The 21,795-nt window shown below is 38.6% G+C and overlaps 2 protein-coding genes across 2 annotated transcripts in view; one reads left to right on the forward strand and one right to left on the reverse strand.

Moving 5' to 3' along the window:
- Positions 1–1,097, reverse strand: part of LOC118815106 — a 28,813-nt gene extending 27,716 nt beyond the window's left edge. The window contains exon 1 of the mRNA XM_036581037.1: positions 308–1,097. Within this exon, the coding sequence (XP_036436930.1) occupies positions 308–1,025 (718 nt within the window). The 5' untranslated portion in view covers positions 1,026–1,097. The remainder of the gene's footprint in view (positions 1–307) is intronic.
- A 5,421-nt stretch (positions 1,098–6,518) lies between these two features.
- LOC118814811 (UDP-glucuronosyltransferase 2A1-like) lies at positions 6,519–13,419 on the forward strand. The gene is made up of 6 exons (XM_036580610.1): positions 6,519–7,480; positions 9,364–9,512; positions 9,985–10,116; positions 10,519–10,606; positions 11,420–11,639; positions 13,039–13,419. The coding sequence occupies exons 1-6, from the start codon at positions 6,763–6,765 to the stop codon at positions 13,319–13,321; spliced, it is 1,590 nt and encodes a 529-aa protein (XP_036436503.1). The 5' UTR covers positions 6,519–6,762; the 3' UTR covers positions 13,322–13,419.
- Positions 13,420–21,795: the final 8,376 nt, after the last annotated feature.

The raw sequence follows: 21,795 nt of genomic DNA on the forward strand, positions 1-21,795 counted from the left end.
TTTTTCTTTCTGTAGAAAATCCCCATCCACAATGCAAGACTAGACTTGATCTCTATCCAGTAAAAATGACACTCTCTGTGTCTGTGCCTACAAAAACGCACATATTCTTTCTTTTCTCGTTAGGTTATGGAAAGTGATTAATATAGTTGATCCAGATGAGGGCACTGAGGTGTCAGTTGGTGCTCATGATTTGTCAGACCTTTTAATAATATGTGAATTAATTAAGGTTTAAATCAGTGCAGACATCTATAAAAAAAAATAAAAAAAACTTAGATGCACAAGAAAGGAGGCCTTGGTGCTGCCTTACCTCTTATTTTGGTGTAATACTTATCAAACATCATCATTTGCAGTTTGCTTACTGCTGTGGCAGCAACATACAACAGCACATTCTCCACCCGCTCTATGAAGTTCATGTGGTCAGTGAGATGTCCTTGGGTGGCAGCAGCGGGCACATACGACGGTGGTGTTGGCAACTGACCACACAGTCTCTCAAAAGTGTATCCCAAAGACAGTCTAAAAGACATCACCTGGGGGAGGCCGAGGGTCTCTGCCAACAGATCAGTGCATGGCATCACAGGATCGTACAGCAGTACATCAAAGTGTGACTCCCGGAGTGAAGCTATGAGCTCCTGATTGAGCAGCATTCCTTCACATATTGATCCGAGATATTCATCTAATTGAGACATCATGTTCCACATAAACAACAAAGTCTGAATCCCGGTGATGGTCTCATTCACCGAAACGTCAACCATGTTCTGCCACAAGATCTCTGCTTGTTGTTTTTCAATGCTGATCTTAAAAACAATGTATTTGAAGTTCTCCTTTTGCGTGTAGTTGATCGAAGGTGACGCTGAATGGATAAGAACAGTCACACTGTGATTCCGAGCGATCAGCTCATCCACGATTACGCGCATGTTGTGCCAGTGGCTGAATTCACCAGAAAGAACCAGTATGTTACCACTGAGAGTCATTTCAGACCCGCTCAGTATCAAAGCTACCAACGGGAGAAGATGTCTGTATATCATGGTAGTAAACTAACTGACAGCTCGACTACTTGTTGGCTCCACCGTCCAGCCACAGCCCTGAAAACCTCACTGAACTCTGGTTTAGGTCACACTGAACTGGGACAAAGGGAGCGGGGCGGAGCTCGGTGAACAGGCTGATGTTGCATATCCAGAGGATTTCCGCGTTTCGCCCCTCCTCTTGCTCCTAAACAACCAACAACATTTCTAAGTCTGTCTTTCAGTTTCCCCGAATACATCTGATGAAAGCAGCCGAGTTCTGTTACCGTCGAGTTCTAGGGCACTATTTCGCAGTTTCTGTTCACATGCACGAACGTTTTACGCAGACTGCGTAAGCCACGCCGACGCGCTTTCGTTTCTCGTTCAGCTGCTTTCAGTAAGTCTAACGATGGGAAATGCGTGTAATTACATTTCATATTGTCTGTTAATCACACATATATTAGTGGACACAAATGTTTCATTACACATTGTCTACATCTTTAATATGTAGGAAAAATAGACAATGTCTTCGCCAGACAATAGCAGGATTTTTTTGCTTGAAAAGGGAAACGCCAGGCACAATAAAACACACACACACACACACACACACACACACACACACACACACACACACACACACACACACACACTAAAAGCATCGAGGAACAGTCAGAATGATAAGTTTCGTTTTGTCCATGAAGCAAAATACTTCCATAAATAGAGGCAAAGCTGTGAGAAGAATCCTCCCACCCCTCGCGCCTGTTCGTGCTAAATAGATAAGGTGTACCATTAAAGGCTACTCTCAATCGGGCTTCATTCAGATGGGGGTCATAATAGCTTTTGGCTGAAATGTTGAAAGATGGTTCGTCTCCTCAAAGGTTTTGATCATTTTATTATTGTTTTTTTGTGTTACAGTGGAATAGTACATTCTCATGCCAGATGATGGAATTGTGATAAATTTGCCAGGTCCTGTCTTGAAACCCCAGTTATGAAAGTTTTAAATGAGAATAATGGAATGGCTGGGTTGTCACACATAAGTCCTGGCACAAGAGTCATCAGTTATCAGAGCTATAATCAGAATGTGTGACCTCTCCACAGATATTTCTTTTAAGAGATTTACCATCCCTTTTCATTTTCAGCCAAAAAAACCCTTCATGACTGGAGTGGACAGATGGGCCTTGGCATAGTGGTCACCAAATCTGACAGCTGCTGTCAGAATTAGTGACTGCACTGCATCTCCACAAACATTAGTTAAAGTCCAACCAAATCTTTTCAGGTGACTCAACATCCCTTTACCTTGTTAGCCAAAGAAAGCATTCATAACTGGAGTGGACAGATGGGCCTTGGCATAGTGGTCACCAAATCTGACAGCTGCTGTCAGAATATATGACTGTACTGCATCTCCATAGAAATTAGTTAGTCCAACCTAATTTTTTCAATTGACTGAATATAATAATAATAATAATAATAATAATAATAATAATAATAATAATAATAAGAAGAAGAAGAAGAAGAAGAAGAAGAATTAATAATAAAAATAATTAATAATAATAATTAATAATAAATATTATTATTATTGTCGTTCTTATTATTATTACTGTGTAAGAAATTTAGGACAAATCTTTAAGAGCACATAGAACACATACATAGGACATTTTACATGAACATTTACTCTGAACATCTATAATGTTGTAAATATACATGTGATCTTGATTACAGATCCAGTGTGACAACTGTACACGGTGGTACCACATAACTTGTGTGGGAAAGGCTGACACAAAGAAGCCCTACAGCTGCTTACTGTATTGCTTGACAACTATATCCCACTATTAATGAACTACACTATTGGCCGAAGAATTAACTTAATTTTACATACTTTCATTTCTTTTAATTCAGCTTTTTCAGGGTTTATCCCCTTCATATTATTTTATTTGGTGTCATTTTTGCTCTTTTATATTATATTTAGGGTTGTAAGCCACTTTGAGTTGTTGGTTTTAAGTTATATTAAATAAAAACAATAACAACTAAAATTACTCTGAATAGTGAATAATTATTTTAACATTGGTTCATTTAATAATATTGTACTTTTTGCCGTTTGAATGCAGCCTGACATTTTTCTAATCGCTGCCTGCTTACTTCAATAGCATTTTCAAAAACATACTATATACTACTAATATAATAACAATACTAATACTACTACTAATAATAATAATTAGTAAGTCTAGTAAGACTTGTTCTCCCCCCATGTGGCATGTTTCAGCTTGACGTTTTCTTCTTGCTAGTGCCTTGAAATACATAATTTACAAAATAAGGGTAACGACAATGAAGGACGGAAATGAAAACAATTTAGTAACAACAAAACTACTCAATGTAAAATAGCCACAACATGAGGTGTGAATCTTGTGAAAAAAGGCAAAAATGTGTCTTCAGTTTTCAAGGCTTCAATTTCAGCACACATAAGACCTCCTAGGACGTTTTCTACGTAACTATAACGCAGTTCCCCTGCTGTTATGCATGGCCTGCGCGGGGGGATGTTTAGCCAGCCGCCAAGGATGTTTTAGTCGGCTACACAGGCCTCAATTGCCCGTTTGTAAAGGTAAAGAAGTGCATTTGTGTGTGGTATGAGTGGCCTGTAAGCTGGACGAGGTACGCATTTAAAAATATGATCTATGTTTTTAATATTACTGATTTATGTTGACATGTTTTCTTTTGAAAAGAGAGAGAGATCACTCAAATCTAGCTGTTAATTAATGTCGTCTAATGTAAGTTAACATTCGCATTTGCTGCAGTAGTGCTTGGCAGAAACCATCAGTGTCCTCCCGAAGAGTTAACGTAACGTTAAAGTCATAATAACCTCTGAGCTAAGCTGAACTAAGCAAAGAGCCGCAAAAATACAGCTGAGCTCCACGCAGTGATGTGGGAGAACACTCGCTGTTAACGGTTAACTTGTTGGCTAGCCCACAGCTCTGAAGCGGTCAGAATATATAATGAGGTCAGCTCATACTTATCACATCAACAGTCAAACATTCAACAAGTTTCAAAGTTTGTTTTTCCTCATCTGTCCCTGAAAACCTTCACCAACGTATTCCAAACGTAAAGGCTTCTTAAGTCACGAGGCGGCTGACTCGCGCGCTCATTCGTTCTCTTCGTTCTAAATGGCTTTCTAATCTGTCTGTGCACCGGGGTTCAACTTTCACACAAGTACTGAAAAATTATGACCAGGAATATTTATTACATCCGTTGCATGTTTTGGGGTAAAAAAAAAAAAGTTAACGACATTGCTTTGCCTCGGAAAGGTTTTGCATTCCCTCGCAAATGTTTTGCGTTCCCTCGCAAATGTATTGCGTTACGATGCAACTGTGCTTTGCTTAAGCTCAGACATGAAGCAGCTCATTGAATTTTACGTTGATCTTGGATTGAAATATATAGCGCGTTTCAATCGGGAGGCAGCGGTCTAAGTAGGCAGCATTCTAAGGCAGCATTTGCGCGCTCCCGAGACAAGTGCTGTCCCATTCGGAAGGCAGCCTTCTAAGGTGCCTTATTTTGACCGAATCTGAAGGCACCATCACATGTTTCCTTGTCGGTGAAGGCAATCCCACAATACTGTTCACCGGCCGAGAGTTCCATCGCTCCGGTCTGATCAACACGGCGGACGAAGCGGCCGGTTTTTGCCGACCGAGGCCTCTAGTTTCCACAAATCATGTTCTTCCCTACTGTTTGTGATGTGCTGTGTTACATTTGAGCCTTTTTAATGCGGCTCAGTTGTGGCAAGTTGTATGTAGTTATATGTAGGTGTTTCTTTTATGAAGTGACTTATTTCTCTCCAGTTTGCAGAATATTTCTGTCCTGTTGATCTGCTGCACCCCTCGTCATTGAAGACCGTTGAATGCTCCTCATCAAACATCCTTGAACCATCACTGTCCATTTTTCTGGACTTCAAGCTGCTCTCTTAAGTTTTGACAGTGAAAATCCAGGTAGAAGTTTTCTGCAAACACGCAATATTACTACCTGGATATGAATAGACATCTACAGACATGACACTGCAATCCAGAGGATGTCTGAAGATGCTTGCAGAAACCTTTGTTGGAAAAAAATATATATATATAATTAAATGTGGGTTTTTGATAAACATTTTGTGTTTTTTCATTTGTATTGAATCTACATTACTGGAAAAACATTTTTATTATTATTATTATTATTATTATTATTATTATCCGTTCATTCATTCATTCATTTGCTAAAATGTTGAGATGATGCCTCAGCAGGTGTTACTGACCTACCACCCACACTGGATGCACAAAATGTCAGTAGTCTGCTTTTTTATGTGTTTTACCTTGTAGAACATGGGGTATTTGGACACTTGGTTTAGGTTGGAGCCAAGTACGCCATTCTCTTTCCGCCCATTTGAACTCTACTAGAATATACGTCCACATTAGTGATGAGCAACAGCATATTTAATTTTCATTTTAAAATGGTAATCAGATCAAGGCGGCTGTCGTGCGTTCTTCTTAAAACTGGTGAAAACTGTCAAAACCAGTAAGGTAACAGTTGGAACTCAGTTGCCTGTAGCTGTGAGACGAACTGGGACCAAATCCAGACACTTTCAACCATTTCCTAAAGTTAACAAAGCCAACGTTAACTGAGGGACAGTATGAGGACATTACCCAAGATGTATTTGTAAGTTGTATTTTTGGTCATTAGAAAGCTAAGTAGCCAGCTCCAGGCTAGCTAAGTTATAGTTGATTGTTCCAGCATGTATAGGTGGCACCTTCAAATCATTTACCCCAAAACACAGTGCTTGCGTACTTTCTTGGTGTCGGGGGCAGCAAACTTCTGTCCGCCAAGTCCAGACATCCTCAGCTCTGCCGTGTCCACTGCTGACATAAAAACGGATAGCTCATCCCAGTCAATTTAAAGGAACTCAGTTATCCCAAGCAGCCATTTGGGCAAACTGTGAGAAACTCTAGTGGAGGCTGGTACCAGTCTCGACCACGACTAGAATATTCTTAATCACTTGATGCTTGTTTGTGGTTTGCTGCTCTGTGACAAACCCATTTGACAAACAGTTCTAAAATCACTTGTGTATTCAGACATACTCACAAAGCTTTAGTTGGGAAAAAATGCTTTGATTGAATTTAATCAAGGTACATCTTACCAAACTAGTTTGTTGTATGTTTGTCAGATGTGTTTCTGTACACCACACGTGACATTAGACCTGTACGTCATATGGATGTGTCACAGGAGTAATTCATTGCTGACAAAAATTCCCTACATGCACATGCAGGTTGCCTAAACTGCTAATAAAGGTCCATATTTTAAAAATGAGAAAGTTGATTAAGTCAGTTATTGATTTTCACGTCATCTCTGTACTTCAGTAGGTTTCAAGCCTTTATAAATAACACCGACAGGCTCCTTATCTCTGTGAATGTTCTACATTTTTTTTTAACAATAGCCGCACTTTTCAGACGGTCCCTCACCCCCTTTCAGCGCCTGCTGCAGCGACTCCGGCTGCTTTGATCAAATGCATTCGGGGAAATTGAAAGATTAACTTTGACAAAATATGATGATTGTAGTTTGTTCTTCTGTTTCACCACAACTTAGAAAATTCAATTTCAGAGATCTAAGGAAGTTGTTGGAGCTCCGCCCCGCTCCCTTTGTCCCAGTTCAGTGAGACCTAAATCAGAGTTCAGTGAGGTTTTCAGGTCTGTGTGAGCTGAACGGTGGAGCCAACAAGTAGTCGAGCTGTCAGTTAGTTACTACCATGATGTACAGACATCTTCTCCCGTTGGTAGCTTTGATACTAAGCGGGTCTGAAATGACTCTCAGTGGTAACATACTGGTTCTTCCTGGTGAATACAGCCACTGGTACAACATGCGCGTAATCGTGGATGAGCTGGTCGCTCGGAATCACAGTGTGACTGTTCTGGTTCACTCAGCGTCATCTTCGATCAACTACACGCAAAAGGAGAACTTCAAATACATTGTTTTTAAGATCAGCGTGGAAAAAGAAGATGCAGAGAACATGTGGCAGAATCATATTAACGTTTGGATCAACGAGGCTGTCCCTGGGGTTCGGACTTTGTTGTTGTTTTGGAACGTAATGTCTGAAATTCAGAGTTATCTCTTATCAATATGTGACGGGATGCTGCTCAATCAGGAGCTCATAGCTTCACTCAGGGAGTCACACTTTGATGTCCTGCTGTACGATCCTTTGATGCCATGCAGTGATCTGTTGGCAGAGACCCTCGGCCTCCCCCAGGTGATGTCTAGTAGACTGTCTGTGGCATACAGTTTGGAGAGACTGTGCGGTCAGTTGCCGACACCACCGTCGTATGTGCCCGCTGTTGCTGCCCAAGGACATCTCACTGACCACATGAACTTCATAGAGCGGGTAGAGAATGTGCTGTTGTATGTTGTGCTCACAGTAGTGTACAAGCAGCAGATGATAACATTTGATAAACATTACACCAAAATAACAGGTAAGGCAGCACCAAGGCCTCCTTTCATTTTGTACCTGCACTGATTTAAACCTTACTTAATTCACATATTGTTAAAAGGTCTGACAAACCATGAGCACCAACTGACACCTCAGTGCCCCCATCTGGATCAACTATATTAATGACTTAACACAACCTAAATTGCAGAAAGAAAGAACGTGTGTTTTTGTAGGCGCTGACACACAGTTCCGTTTTTACTAGATACTCGAGATCAAGTCTTGGACTACACAGCATTGTGGAAGGGGATTATCTATGGAAAGAGAATTGTAGTTCAGGACTAGGCTTAATCCCTGCCCAGGAAATCAACCCTTAATATACCAGCCAGTAACATCATCTGAAGTCCAGCTCCTGTGCTTGTTGATATCAATTTTCAAGTCTATGTCAAAATTGGAGCCTTTTCATATCTAATCATAGCGTTATCTGGTATGTTGTGAACAAAATCTGGTCAACTGGTCAGGTCCTCATTTTGCCACATCTTGAGGCACCTTTCCCACAGTCATCCTGAACAGACTGTCATAATCAGCTTCAAAGACGAGCAGGATTAAAATTATAGATTGAGCCTACAGCGTTCTTTGTCCAGCGGTGCTTGTTATTTTCTGACTAAGTTTTTGAAGATCTTAAGTGGTGCTGAAATTTAAAAGTGCTTGTCTGGCAAGTTTTTGTATAGGCTCAATTTCTGTGTAGGAACAATGATCAGCTCATACTTATGAGCCCCCGGGGGTTGTACAAGTTCATGGACTGATTAGAGGCGATGCATAGCGTAAACAGTTTGAGCAATACCACCGTCATATGTGCCACCCAAGAACATCTCGCCGATTACATGGATTTCATAAAGCAGTTAGAGAACGTGCTGTTATACGTTGCTCACAGAGCAATAATCAAGCTACAAATGATTTTCATGTTTGATAACATGCACTCCAAATGACCTCAGGCTCTACCTGCTTAGAAGACTGAGGTCATTTGGAGTGCAGGGGGCACTCCTGAGGACCTTCTTCGACACCGTTGTGGCATCAGCCATCTTTTATGCAGTGGTCTGCTGGGGCAGCAGCATTTCAACTGCAGACGGGAAGAGACTTGACAGACTCATTAAGAAGGCCAGCTTTGTCCTGGGAAGCCCCCTAGACCCAGTGCAGGCGATGGGAGACAGGAGGATGTTAGCCAGACTAGCATCCATGCTGGGGAACAGTTCCCACCCCATGCATGAGACTCTGGCAGCTCTGGGCAGCTCCTTCATTGACAGGCTGCTTCACCCCAAGTGTGTGAAGGAGCGCTATCATAGGTCCTTCCTTCCTGCTGCTGTTAGACTGTACAACCAGCACTGCTCCCAGTAGAACCCTCCTTTACCCCCCCATTAGACCTCACACACCTATAGAACATAAACTGTGGAATGCATCACCATTTCCTGTGGAATGCATCACCATTTCCTGTGTTCAGTATAATCAATACTCCATGTGGAATACTTGTAAAATATCTCTATAGTGTAAAGACTTTTTGCTTTTTTGTTTATAATGTTTATTTTGTTAACTCCTCGCCATCACATGTGTAACATAAATCAGTACCTCGTGTGCAATACTCTATGTGAAATTCAGGTAAAATATCCTTACATTATGAATATTTTTGCTTTTATTTATTTATAATTCCTTATATTGTACATTTTTGTGAAGGATACAGTTCATAGTTTTGTCAAATTGTTTACTTTTAGCATTTATATATATATATATATATATATATATATATATATATGTATAGGAAATTTGGAGCAGAAAAAATAGCCCCACTTTTAATAACATTTTATGTGAAACATTTGAGTAACTATGCAGGACACTGGTCTAGTATCACATCATCTTTGCTCCTTTACTTCATAGGCAAACCCACAACAATTTGTGACACTTTGGGAAAAGCAGACATCTGGTTAATCAGAACATACTGGGACTTTGAGTATCCACGACCACTCCTGCCGAACTTCAAATTTGTCGGGGGGCTGCACTGCAAGCCTGCAAAGCCACTTCCAAGAGTAAGGTCACCGTTATGGCTGTCAGGACGTCTTTTAAATGTTTGCATGCTTGAGTTACACATTAAGAATTGACACATAATTGGGAAAATGATTGAATGTATAAAGGTTTAGTGCCTGAGCCTAAACCTTACTACAGATTATTACCTCACAGAGTTTATCTCCTGGTACTAGTTTATCTGCAGTCTGGGACAGGATTGATTTTCTCCTCAGGAAAATTATTTTCTGAAACCATTTATTTGTGCTGACAAACCTTTAACCTAACATAAATGTGAGCTGCCTCACCAACACTTTAGCCACACAGCTAACTTAAGTAGCTTGTCAGCCAGTTGTGCTAACCTCGGCCCAGGCTGAGGCTTGGTCTGTGGGGCTGCAGCTGGATGTCACTATTCATTTCTGTTGCATTTAATTCAGCTTTTTGAGGAATGTGATCAGAGAACTACCATGTATCTGTCTTTGCTTTTTGGTTTTGTAGGAGATGGAGGAGTTTGTTCAGAGCTCAGGGGATGATGGAATTGTGGTGTTTTCCCTGGGCTCCATGGTGAAGAACGTCACCAAAGAGAGAGCCAACACCATCGCTTCAGCACTCGGGCAGATCCCACAAAAGGTCTGAGATTACACTATGAAATGTTTATATCTGCAAAAAGAAAATCAATATTCCAGCCGTCTCATTGTCTATAAGCCATCTTGATAAAAGGCTGATTCATGTTGAAGCTGACTGGTGTTTATTCTTCATAAAAACTATAAATAGAACAGATACGTGATTTCATTGTACTGCTCTTTGCCCCGTCCATAAAATATCTAATTCTAGTTGAGTAGTGTACTCTACAAGTACTATCACCTTAAATGCTGTAAGCAAAGTGCCATCCATAGTACTTGCATATTGTAGAGTTGTTTGATCTTATATTCTTTATGGAAAAAAGAGATGTTTTGTGATGGTTTACTTCATTGGCCTTACTAGTTTTTTTTTCCTTTTTATCATTTCTCTGAATTCTGTGTTTAATTACAGGTCTTGTGGAGGTATAAGGGAGAGAAACCAGACACTCTTGCTCCAAACACAAGACTCTATGACTGGATTCCCCAGAATGATTTACTAGGTAAGGTACAGTTTTGTCATTTAAGTGTGTTTTAGGACCAAACGAATATGACAATCTTGTCACAGATACTGATACTAATTTTTAAGCTGCAATACTTATGATTTTCTTTGTTAAATTTAAAAAAAAATTAGCTGCCAGTCGCCCTGAAATAATAATTTAAAAGTCAGAGGTTAATGTCACACACACACAGGCTCAAAAAGAACATCTGACTTGATGTTTGGGTCTCAAATGCAATATCAGCATTATACTGATGAAGACATGATGACAATAGCAGAGAAATCACTCACATCCTCGGAAAACATGTCCTTCTCCAAGGTTTGACTGAGTTCTCTTTGAATACTCTTTTAATGTGCTTACAGTCATCAGATTCATCACTTGGAAAAGGAGTTCAAAACACAAATGATGTTACAATATATTCTTCTGCATGTCACATGCAGTTACATGTTTACAAATTACAAACCCCCAAAACCTACACTGTGCAGCTTAAAGTGCAATTCTTCTTCTTCTTCTTCTTTTTCTTCTTCCTATTATTACTATTATTATTATCATTTTAAAAAATAAAAATTCTAAAAAAAAAGTCAAATTGAAAATAACATGAACTCTCAATGGTGAACTCTCAAAAGAAAAAGTTATCTTAGCATCTGATGGCGTGTTTGGTTGTTCAGAATGGTGTTACATTCCTGAATGTGTTTTTTGTAGAAAACATTTAAATAGATGTTATTGCTGATTCCAGTAAATCAATGGAACCTTAATATTCACTGTTACTATACTAGTTTGCTGTAGTGATGATTTCTAATGATCTGTCTCTGATAGGACATCCTAAAACCAAGGCCTTCATCACTCATGGTGGGACTAATGGAATTTATGAAGCTATTTATCATGGTGTCCCAATAGTGGGCATTCCACTGTTTGGTGACCAGCCAGACAATCTGTTCCACATGAAAAGCAAAGGAGCCGCTGTTATGCTTGAATTGAACAAAATGGAGACCAAAGACCTGAAGGACGCTCTCACCGAAGTTATTAACAATCCGTCGTGAGTTGATCTTGTATTTTCCTTAAATGCAGATGCTTTAAGATGGAGATTATTTTAAGGGTGCTCAGTGTAAACTTAACAGTACTGTAACTCCCTCGTGTTGGAGGCAAATTAAATGATATTCCATGGCAAAAATTGAAAAATGCCTTTAGTAGAAAAAAACAGTGCTTTAAGGCTATAAAAGTACTTGATTTATGAAATTTTAATTTTAACCACCACAGCAATGTAATATCACTGCTGTCGGAAGAAAACCTTGTATTTTACAGTTTTGGACATAATTTGAAAATGCCTGGTCCTGCCTTCCGCCTCATGGCGGCTATGGTGGGCTCCAGCATTCCCCTGCGACCCAGAAGGATAAGCCATTTAGATGATGTGTGTGTGTGCCTGTTGCCCTTTACATTGTGTGTAAATTTCATGAAGAATTGACCAAAAGAAACAGCCCTAAGTTATTTTGAAGAAGTCTAGTTCCATTGACTTACATTAAAAGTAAAGTAGGTTTTTTCCTTTTCCTGTAAAGTTACCATTATGGAGATACAAGGTTTTCTTCCGACAACAGCGATATATGTTTAACCCCATTTTTAATTAGCAAACTCATATGCAAAACTTTTGGCACCCCTGCTTAAATGACATTCTGTTGATTTAGTTAACACATCCTCTACAGAGAACACATTACTGCACATTTTAATTCATTATCTGCTGAATGTAACATATAAACATAAAATGTGGCCCGTGCAAAAGTAAAGGCACTTATATTTATTGCATTTAGTTTTTTTCCAATATGCTAACGTCAGTGAATAAGTAGAAACTTGTGTGCACTAACATTTGCAGAAAAAATCCCACTTTTAAGTTTTATTTTTTTACAATATGTTAAGCTCAGCAAATAAACAGTAATTGTACTTTAAAGTGTGTTCTCTGTAGAGGATGTTTTAACTTATGGTTACGTAGAAAGGAAACAAAATATGTGATTACACCAGGGACGCCCAAACTATCTAATTTAACACTATCTAATCTTTGCATAAACTGCATGTACATCTGATTTTGAAGGAAGTGTTTCAACAGAACGTCTTTGAAACGCTACTGCTAATTTGCACCTAGTTTAAGTGGCAGAGAAAAATGTGTAAAAAAAAAAACAGCTGCCATAGTAAACACAGTAATCAGCTGTACTTTTAATAGCTCCACCCATTTTTTTTGTCTGACCATCCTTCAAATGCATATGCATATGAGAGAGAGACGCATTTTGTGTTTTTCCACACACTGACCCATAAACTTAGTGTTCAGGATTGTGTTTTGTACATAACACCCTGTCTGAACGCATCTGATTTGCCCCTAAAACTGGCACAAAAAGCTTGATACCTCTCTGTTTACTTGACACACAGTTTGACTTAATTTCTTCTGTCAGGTACAAAGAGAGCATCATGAGGCTTTCCCGAATCCACCATGATCAGCCGATGAAGCCGCTGGACCAGGCTGTCTTCTGGATCGAGTTTGTGATGCACAACAAGGGGGCCAAGCACCTGAGGGTGGCCGCCCATGACCTCACTTGGTACCAGTACCACTGCCTGGACGTCGCTGCCTTTTTGCTGTCCATAGTCGCTCTGGTCACGTTCATCTTTGTGAAATCGTGTGCTTGGCTCTTCCGTAAATGTTGCAGGAGGACCTCAGCAAAGAGCAAAAAAGAGTGAAGAACTGAATGAACATCACTGTGTTAATGACTACTATGATATTTTCACATGAGTCTAATGTTTTCAAAATACAAAAATAAAACAAATAAGTGACATTTGTTTGTAGTTAATTGTGGTTTATTATCATGATATATGATAATATGATATTATATTATACTTTAAATATACTAATAAATAATCTTACATTTTTAAATATATTTTGTAAAATATAACATTCAATGGTATATAGTCTAAAACATTATTAATCATTATTATATTACAGCCTCAGTCAAACTTTGCATTGTAACTGGAAGCGTGATGAGATTATTCTATGTTCCTTTCTTCTCTAAAACTTATCCAGAATCACCAGCTAAAGTTAAATGAACATAAACTACATCCATTTTTATTATAAAATGAAAAGATAGTAATAACATTCTGTAGCTAGGACTGCTGTAGGGAGAAGTTAGTAACGTTACGTGGACACATAAAATAATGAAAACAGCTAAAAATGCAGCAGAAAATAATAATAAGTAAAGATGTTCTATCAACAGATTTGTAAACAACATCATGAGCAGTGAAATTCAGCTCTCAGTAAGATTATTCTGGTAATATTTTTCCTGATAAGGAGTTCCACCTTAGATGGTGCCTTAATGCCTCAGTGGCCTGAGGGACCAGAATATAATTGCAGCGCCATTTAAGGTGGACTGTTTTAAAAAGGTGGAAAATTTAGACAAGAAGCTGGAGAATAAGAAGCTTTGTGTGATTTAAGCTATTAAAATATCCTACCTACAGTTTTATGTAGAGCTCTGTGTGTAAATATGTGTTACGGTTGGACATTTTAGCCAGGTAGCACAATTCGCCAGAACACCGGTTAGTGATGAGTGTTACACAGCCGAGCGATGAGCTACTAAGTTAACAGTTATAAATATAAAAACTGAAATAAACGATTACCTACAGTGTCATACGAGCACAAGCTGTCTTTATTACTCCTCTTAAACAGAGATTGAAACTTGAGGTTTAATTGTTTTCCTTTTCCGCTGCTTCTGTCTGCAGAGCGGAGAGTTTCTGTTTATTCTGTTTATTCTGGTTTTGTTAATATTCAATAATAATTCAGCTTCCAGACGGAGGCAGTGGACTAACAATTTCCGAGTCCACCTTACCCCAGTCACCGACAAGAGTCCAAATGAGGTCGAGACCGAGACCGCTAGTTTATGGTCTCGTCACCAAGACCGGTCTCAAATACTATAAAACTGCTAATTATGGTTGCAATCAGGCCGGACAATCTGGAAGTGGAGCGGTGTTGATATCTCGAAAACTGCGGGACGAGTTACGCGGCGAAAATCCGGCCGAAAAATAAGAATAATAATAAAAGAGAAGAAGAAGAAGAATATAAATCGGATAACAATATAGTTGCCCATATTCTTATTTTTCTGCTTATATCAATGTCTATATATATCTATATGTCATTTTTTCATCCCTTGTTCCTCCCGTAGAGTCCCATTCATTTACTTTCGTAACAAAGCCCCAATCTGTCTTTTTCTCGACAGACACAAAAGTACATGTCCTCATTCAGGGCAGTTCCCTAAGCTCTAATCCACAGCCATACTGACCCGCACTCCTCTATTTGTCGTTTTTTCATCCCTCGTTCATCCCATAGAGGCCAATTCATTTTCGGCCCCAACAAAGCCCTTATCTTTCTTTTTCCCAGTAGCCACCAAACTACATGTACTCACTCATGGCAGGTCCCCAAGCTCTAATCCACAGACATACTGACCCACACTCTTCTTTATGTCATTTTTTTCATCCCTTGTTCCTCCCATAGTCTCCCATTCATTTTAAACAACTCAAAGCTACCATTAGGTAACTTCCTACGAAAAACTAAATACACACCCCAAACACCATGGCAATGCCTAGCAGTAATTTAGCAATGGCCTGGGATACCATAGCAACTGCCTAGCAACACTTTAGGTAACCTGGGACATTGTAATAACCGCTGCGCAACGATTCCGTGTTTCCTTCAGGAAATGCACGACGTGCTGTGTCACAACCCATCAAAGAAAGACTGAGCATTCAACTTAGAATAAAGTTCTGAACAAACTGGCTAAATGCCGCTGAGAAGCGAGTGAACATGTCTGAGTGAGTCGTGCATACTTTCACTTTTAAAAACACATCAGGCTACAGAGACGGACAGTATATGTATATCTTACCCTGTAACTAAAGTAATGTAAGAAAAATGATAAAGTGTGCACTTACCTTCATAATCCCCAGGGAAAGAATTTATATGGACACACATGTTGAGTGCCGTTCTCTGAAAACATGCTTATAATAGAAGCCAGTGGGCAGGTGTTTCAGATAGACATTAGATTGAATGCACTAAAATGTTTCTTTAATACATTTGAAATGATTCAGCTTCCAGCTTCATCCTTTATCTTCTGCAAATGATCTTACAATTTTTTAGCAAGTCTTGAGCAAACAGTTTGGCAAATTCAAAAGATGCGATGATAGTAGGCCTGGTCGATATCTAAAAATATTTAGCAAGATATTTTGAATTAAAAATTCAAAAAATCCCCCCCCCCCAGACAAAAGGCATGCAGTCTGCTGCAGCTTTGACCTACTTTCTATTCTAATTTTAGTTTGGTCTTTTTTGTTCTGAACTGTTTTAATGAAAATATTTCATAAATCTCACAGATTAAATAATATAATACTGAGTAAAACAAGATCTTTTGAAAACTACTTTACCTGTGATTTTATTGGCTGCTGCTGCGAACACCTGCTTTCATGAGCTTCTTCTGGTGCAGTTTTGTGGCAGCTGGTGTGGTAACATCAGACTGCAAGCGGTTTCCAAAACCATGGTCATGTATTCTACATATTTAAAAAAAAAGGTGTTTTTCGTTGTTACAGTGGCTTCACTCTGGGGTTCGGTTATAAACGCCTTATATATTAGTATTATAATAGTAGTATTATAATTATATGGTAGTATTATAATTTCCCAATTATAATGTAGTGTTATGATTTCATAGTTTGCAGAGTTTTCAGACAGTACTGCAAATTTGACTGGGATAGTAAGGTTAAGTCACACCCAGCAGAGACAGTGGGGAATTCACTCTAACATTGCCTAACGGCTTTTAAAGTCCCCATAAAAACCCTGTTTTTTTCACAGTAAACATGAATAAAACACTGTGCTTTATAAAAAAATATTATTTGTTACCTTTTTCTGATCCTGTTGTTCTGGCTATAGACAGGGCCGCAAAAAGGAGGATAACTTCTTTCTAGGTTGGAGTTAACTTAGCAGCTCTAAGGTAAAACCCCATCAGGTGAGCTTGGTTGTTTTACTGCAGTAAGTCACAATGAAGCAAGCTGAAGCTCAAAATTGTCAGCATTTATTTTCAGTTTCATGCACTTCAGCTAAACTTGAAAGGTAAAATAAGTAGGTGGACTTATATAAGGTGAAGAGCTGTGGGTTATGTAAAACTGGCATTACAGTGAGATAACTAACAGGCGGCTTCTTAACAATCTCTCTCTTAACAATCTCTGCATCACAGTCAGTTTGCTTGTATTACTTGTACAGTGAGTAATGTTTGTACTTGTATTGATGATTAAATGATTAATAATTAATTGACCACATGCTGCAAATATGGCAAAGGATGTAAAAGAGTGGAGTATTCCTGGAGAAAATGATGTTATTGGTCAAAATAGTGATTTATATATGTTATCAATCTGTCATGATAACAGTGCCAAGGTGGCAAGATTTTGAAATTGACTAGTTTAAACTGTACAGAGATGTGTGTGGCTGTCCAGTATATGTATGTGCATTAAGTGTCCGTTGAGAATGAGTGCAATATAACTACCAAACTGTCTTTACTACTGACATTTCATTTTGTTTTAACCATTAAAATCTCCTGTATATGACTGAACAGGTTCTACGACTTCCTCAAGTGATTTCCAACATAAGTCCAATAGTGTCTCTTCCTTCTTTCAGACTGTAACTCAAAAATTATCTCCTCATTTAATACAATCCTACTCACATGCACTGGCAGTCATTGCTGTACATAATGCTGTCAATATTTAATGGGGAATTTTAGACCTAAAACTTGCATTTAATATGTTATTTGTCATGTTATGTAATATTTTATAGTGTAGCATTTTATCCATCAGCTTCATCACTTTGACAGTATTAAGGATTTTGTATCCTTATTTTGTTTCTGATGTTGGGACCAAGAGCTGTTTTCTACCTTGCCTAAAGCCCCGACATATGATGGTTTTTAAAATCTAAAATATTCTGTGCTGTGGTTTGTTCTAATTATTGTCTTAATCACTTACAAAAAATAAACAAAAATAAAATGAACAAAAATAAAAAGAATATTCAACCAAAAATAAAAGAAAGTAGAATAAAAGACTTCAGCCGCTGAGTTCCTGTGGAAGGGAGAAAAAGGCTTCTTCTTTATTTCAGCATCAGGTGGCACAGGGTCTCGAGAGACCCCAACTGCACAAATACAGTGTTCCAAACAACAGTTTATATACCATTTATCTGGGTAATGTGATATCCCCCCGCCTTACTTCTCAAATTTTGATATTAGCTCGTTCTCTAATAGGTGCATCTCTTTGTCCATCAATTTGGCCATCGCATGATGAGCTCACTCCTCAAAACTGGCTTCAACAGGTTTTTACCAGTCCGCTCTACCTTTCAAGGTCAACTTGCCCCTCTCTTCACTGGGTCAGTAGGTACACACAGGCCTCTCTGTGAACCCAGCTGCTTTCCATTGTCTAGAATCTCTTATGCAGACAGACTAAGGCCTTCCCTTAGTCTGTCTGAATTAATATTCTCTGTTAAGCAATACTTTCTGTTTGGTTATTGATTACAACATCTAATGTATTTGATTACTGATTAATAGAATATTTATTCAAAATCTCTGTCACTGACCATCAGTGTTCTCTCACTACAATACCCAGCATTGTCATCAGTGTCAGCAGTGTCATCATTTAGAATTCATTTAAGTTTCATTATTATACATTATTTCATTTAGCACAAGCAATGCTACTGTTATTTTGAAGTCTAAGCTCAAAGTTATGTTCAGGCCTCGCTGTACAGCTCTCGCTTTAGTAAGACTCTTTAACAATATCTCCAAATTAGTAGCAAGTTGGACTTCTTTTAAGCTCCAGTGAGAGTTTATAGTCACAATAGACTTTAATTTGATGTGAATGGTTAAAAGGGAATCTAAGACTCTAAGCTTATTCCCCTTTTGTAGCATGCAGCCAACAAGGTATTTGTTTGTTTGTTTGTCTGTATTTTACTTTAGTAAAATGTTATTTCACATGCTGTGCATGCTATTGTTTATGTTAAGCTAACATGGTCTCACATCAATACTGTGTTTAGTTTTCACGGTGGATTTGGAGAAAAGCCTTCAAATGAACCAGCAAGAGAACCACTTGTGTCTGCCGGAATTACAGTAGGTATGTTCACAATAGATAAAGTAGTGGCTAAAGTTTTCGTTTTGGCCAGACTGCCCCTTTAAGCTGGCAACAGTTATTTTCTACAAGATATTTGTTAATAATATTTGCAGCGATTCCGGCTACTTTGATCAAATGTACTCAGCGAAATAGAAAGATTGGGAGCAAAATATAAATACAAAGTATAGTGTTTGTAGTTTGTTCTCTGTTTGACCACAACTTAGAAAATGTAATTTGAGAGATTTCAGGGCGTTGTCTGTGGGTAAGAGCAGGGGCGAAATGTGGATATCACTGGTCTGAGTGGATCAGACACAGCAGTGCTGCTGGAGTTTTTAAACACTTCAATGTCGCTGCTGGACTGAGAATAGTCCACCAACCAAAAATATCCAGCCAACAGCGTCCTGTGGGCAGCATCCTGTGTCCACTGATAAAGGATTAAAAAATGACCAACACAAACTGTGAAGCAACAGATGAGCTACTGTCTCTGACTTTGACAAGATAGGAGTGTCTAACAGAGTGGACAGTGAGTGGACAAAGTGTTTAAAAACCACAGCAGCACTGCTGTGTCTGATCCACTCATACCAGCACAACACACACTAACACACCACCACCACATCAGTGTCACTGCAGTGCTGAGAATGATCCACCACCCTAATAATACCTTCTCTGTGTAGGTGCCGGTGGTGGTTTTGGATAGTAAATAAAATGGCTATATTTGTGTTGTAGACATTGTGACCCCTGGTTCCTATCAGCACCACTGTAAAGAAATCTACAATGAACCATTTTACATCTAACTACCCTGAATGGCTTTGTTCATCTCAGTGACTGAATTATGTAATTATACATTTTGAAAAAACAGTGAAATTCCCCTTTGAAAAGTGTTAAATGTGTCCCACTTTATCAATATCGCATCATTCATCAGTCAGTTTTAACTAATGCTTTTAATTAATGTGACTGGAGATACATTTACAGCTCGCTGGTTATTAGCAGGAGCTGTAATCCACTGTTATAAACACAGATACAGAGCGTTCTTGTGCACAACACATGCAAGTCCTTTGAAAGAAGCTCAGACAGCCTTGAAGAGTTCCTGTCTGTACTTTAAGTGGTTACTTTTCAACAGTTATCATTTACCGTGTGCAGCTGAGAGTTCCTTTCTTACAGCATAACATTTTAATATCCTTTCTTTTCTGTCCTGAAACACATAGAAAGCTGTTTGTTTTGCTGTATAATGAAGGTACTAATGATGTGCCAACTTGTGGAATCCTTAGAATATGACATCAAAATTTTATTGTATTGAAACTTTATTATATTTGTGCCAGTTTGAATAAACCTTTAGACTTTGACTGTAGCACTACTCAAGCACACTATGACTCAAGTCTTATCATTGTGAGTTTCTGGACTATGAACTAGCACATTCGCATTAAAGGGGAATTCCACCAACTTTCAAATTTTCTGCAAAATCCAATTGTGATGATGTATTCAGAGTGGTTTGGTGTGAAATGCTCTGTTCTAGAGAAACTTACTGAGTCAGAATTATTCACTGTGGTGGAGACAGGAACCAGATGTCTGAATAGTTTAATGCCTCTAAACACCCCCTCACCGAAAGTTATTACATGAAATGTTTACAGATCTGCTACCTGATGTCTGAGACATTGTTTTAGGACCGTCTCTAATATGTATTTTTAAATTAATTCAAGATGGAGAGGTACATGTATGGTTTTATAAGGCAAAGTAGTCTTCAAAGAAATGATTCTCAGATTTACCACTATTCTATCATCATCATTACATTACATATAAAAACTTAGAAATTGCATTGGTTCGCCCCTGGTTCCTATCACCACTGTAAAGAAGTCTGAGTCTGTAAGTTTGTACACAATGAAGTGGTTCACATAAAACCACTCTAAATCTCATCTGACTGAATTATGACGAAATTTTAAAACGCTGGTGGAATTCCCCTGTAAATACACTTTTCATTTTATTATAGCAAGGAGTGGCCGGCTGAAAGGGTACAAGCCACACTGATCAACCTGTTTTGTTAAATAGTCACTGCTGTAGCACCATAATAAAGCATGCACAGAAGCAGCCAAACAACAATAATAATAGTAATAATAATAGTAACAATAACAATCTTTATTTTTACAGCACCTTTCTCAGACCCAAGATTGCTCTATAATACATAACATAAAATGTATATATAACTCTTCAAAACAAGACATATTTTAATGTGTTTATACTTATGTGCTTTGTCACAGTCATAAAAGTTTAGCTGACAATTAATTGCCATTCAATCATAATCAACAATTTAATTGATTTTTAATTCACAGTATAAAACAAATACAATTAAAATGCAAGTCCCCAAATTGGCTGATTTTTCCTCCGAGGTATGGAAAGCTGGTCTAGCTTGCTAGCTTTTGGTTATGCTGGGTTAGCTTTAGCTTGCTTTTTGTTTTGTTTTTGTTTTGTGAGGGCGGGGCAAGAGACTTCAGCCTTATGATTGGTAAGGGAATGCTTACGTAAGCGTTACTATGATTAGGACCACCCAGTTTACACTGAGATGAGAAATATGGTGAAATATATCGGTCATTTATTGGTCAATGGAACATTATTTAAAGGGTGTACTTAGTACGTGTTTACTTTTTGCCTGCGAGGATTACATTTGCATAATTAGAAAGAAAATACAGCTTTAGGTTCCCTGGGACTACTGGCTACTGACTACTGGCCTCTAAAGGTGTTTTTGATGACCATCAAATAAACAAACATTACTCACTGCCACCTTCTAACGGCGAAACTTAACATGTCTTGATAAATGCATTTTCTTTTATTTACATGCATTTGCCTCTATGCAATAAACCCACCTCACCTTAAAGGGGCAGTCTGGCCAAAATGAAAAAAATAGCCATTGCTTTATCTATTTTGCACATACCTACTCACCTCCTACAGCTGGGCCACAGTAGTGTCCAGAGTGAGATTTTCCACTTTAAAGACTAGGAGAACCCTCTTCTGATGATGTATCTTGAAGGTGGGAGCAACTTTTGAAACACTAGATG

Source organism: Colossoma macropomum, unplaced genomic scaffold (genome assembly GCF_904425465.1).
Source record: "Colossoma macropomum unplaced genomic scaffold, Colossoma_macropomum, whole genome shotgun sequence".
NCBI classification, from domain to species: domain Eukaryota; kingdom Metazoa; phylum Chordata; class Actinopteri; order Characiformes; family Serrasalmidae; genus Colossoma; species Colossoma macropomum.